This window comes from Sesamum indicum, linkage group LG11, assembly GCF_000512975.1.
Source record: "Sesamum indicum cultivar Zhongzhi No. 13 linkage group LG11, S_indicum_v1.0, whole genome shotgun sequence".
Taxonomy (NCBI): domain Eukaryota; kingdom Viridiplantae; phylum Streptophyta; class Magnoliopsida; order Lamiales; family Pedaliaceae; genus Sesamum; species Sesamum indicum.
Genome location: NC_026155.1, coordinates 14297519 through 14298714, shown reverse-complemented (window position 1 = coordinate 14298714; position 1196 = coordinate 14297519). Strand labels below are relative to the sequence as shown.

General features: G+C 38.0%; 1 protein-coding gene across 1 annotated transcript in view; it reads right to left on the bottom strand.

The window, feature by feature from the left end:
- The window catches only part of LOC105174720 (protein MIZU-KUSSEI 1), a 2092-nt gene continuing 1299 nt past the window's right edge, over positions 404-1196 (bottom strand). The window contains exon 1 of the mRNA XM_011096908.2: positions 404-1196. This exon is cut by the window's right edge and continues 1299 nt beyond it. Coding sequence (XP_011095210.1) covers positions 940-1196 — 257 coding nt within the window. The 3' untranslated portion in view covers positions 404-939.

The window sequence follows — 1196 nt, the reverse complement described above, 5'->3', positions numbered from 1 at the left end:
AGCATAACTGTCATTCAAAATTCTAGGAATATCATGTATGATTTGCCAAACAGTCCAATCTAAAGACGATATTCTGCTTTTAGAAAAGATCAGTAGCATTTTCTCTTGAAAAAATGCTCTTTTCATACTTCGTATTTATAACAAGTTAGAGATGAAACATCAAACACAAGAGCAAATTGTCACACTGAATGACAACTCACTGAGAATCTTGCATTATTGTGTCCTGGTACATGTTTAAAGTTTACAATCACATAGATATGATACCCGCAATCAAGTATAATATCCAAAAGCATTCTGTTCTTATAGCACACACCTCATTACAACAATAGAAAAAGCAAAAGAGAGATGGATCATAATAAATGGACAAGAAATTGCTGAATTATTTTATTGCCAAAAGGGCCAATATGTTCGTTCTTCAAGTACAAACCAAACAATGTAAACAAAGAATGGAACGTTAAAGAAAGATGCAGATACATGAATCAATTTCTAACCAAAGCCGAGACAAGGAAGGAAAAAGAAAAAATTCTCTCTTACATGGGTGGATATTAACAACCAATAGTAATCTAGCCTACTTTTCTCGCAGAAGGTAAACAATAAATTTAACCTCGGTCAGCAGATTTTCCAAGCCTTGTTTTCCCAGAAATTGAGAATTCCAGGAGTGAAGAAGCAAGAAAACCGCAGTTTTCAAAGCTTTGACAAACGAAAATCCCAGAAATCAGAAAACCCAAAATTTTGTGATCCCCCAAGAAAAGCCACAACGACTTATTCACACCAAACTTTTCATCTTCCTACTGCCTGAATTATCCCTTCTTCAAACCACCACCGAATTTTCATTCATAACATCACTTAAACCTCAGTAAAAGAAAGCTGAGCTATTTATCTCTGAAAAAACTTTCTAATCTTGCGGCCAAAATTACCTCCGCTGTAAAAGCTGATAAATCATTTTGACCTGAGCAAGAAAATACTGAGTTCTTGACCAGGACCTTCATCAGGGTTGATCAAATGGAAGGACTCCGAGTCCGCACTCCCTACAACACGCTCATAGTTGGCCCGCATATACATGATCTCCTCCGAGTTCAACCCGGATCCGAACCCAGACCCACATGGAATCACACCCGCCCCAACTGTTATATTCTGCATGGTTTTAAGCAAGATTCTGTTCTGCTGCGTTGCCTTTCGCCGAACCGCGAAACCGA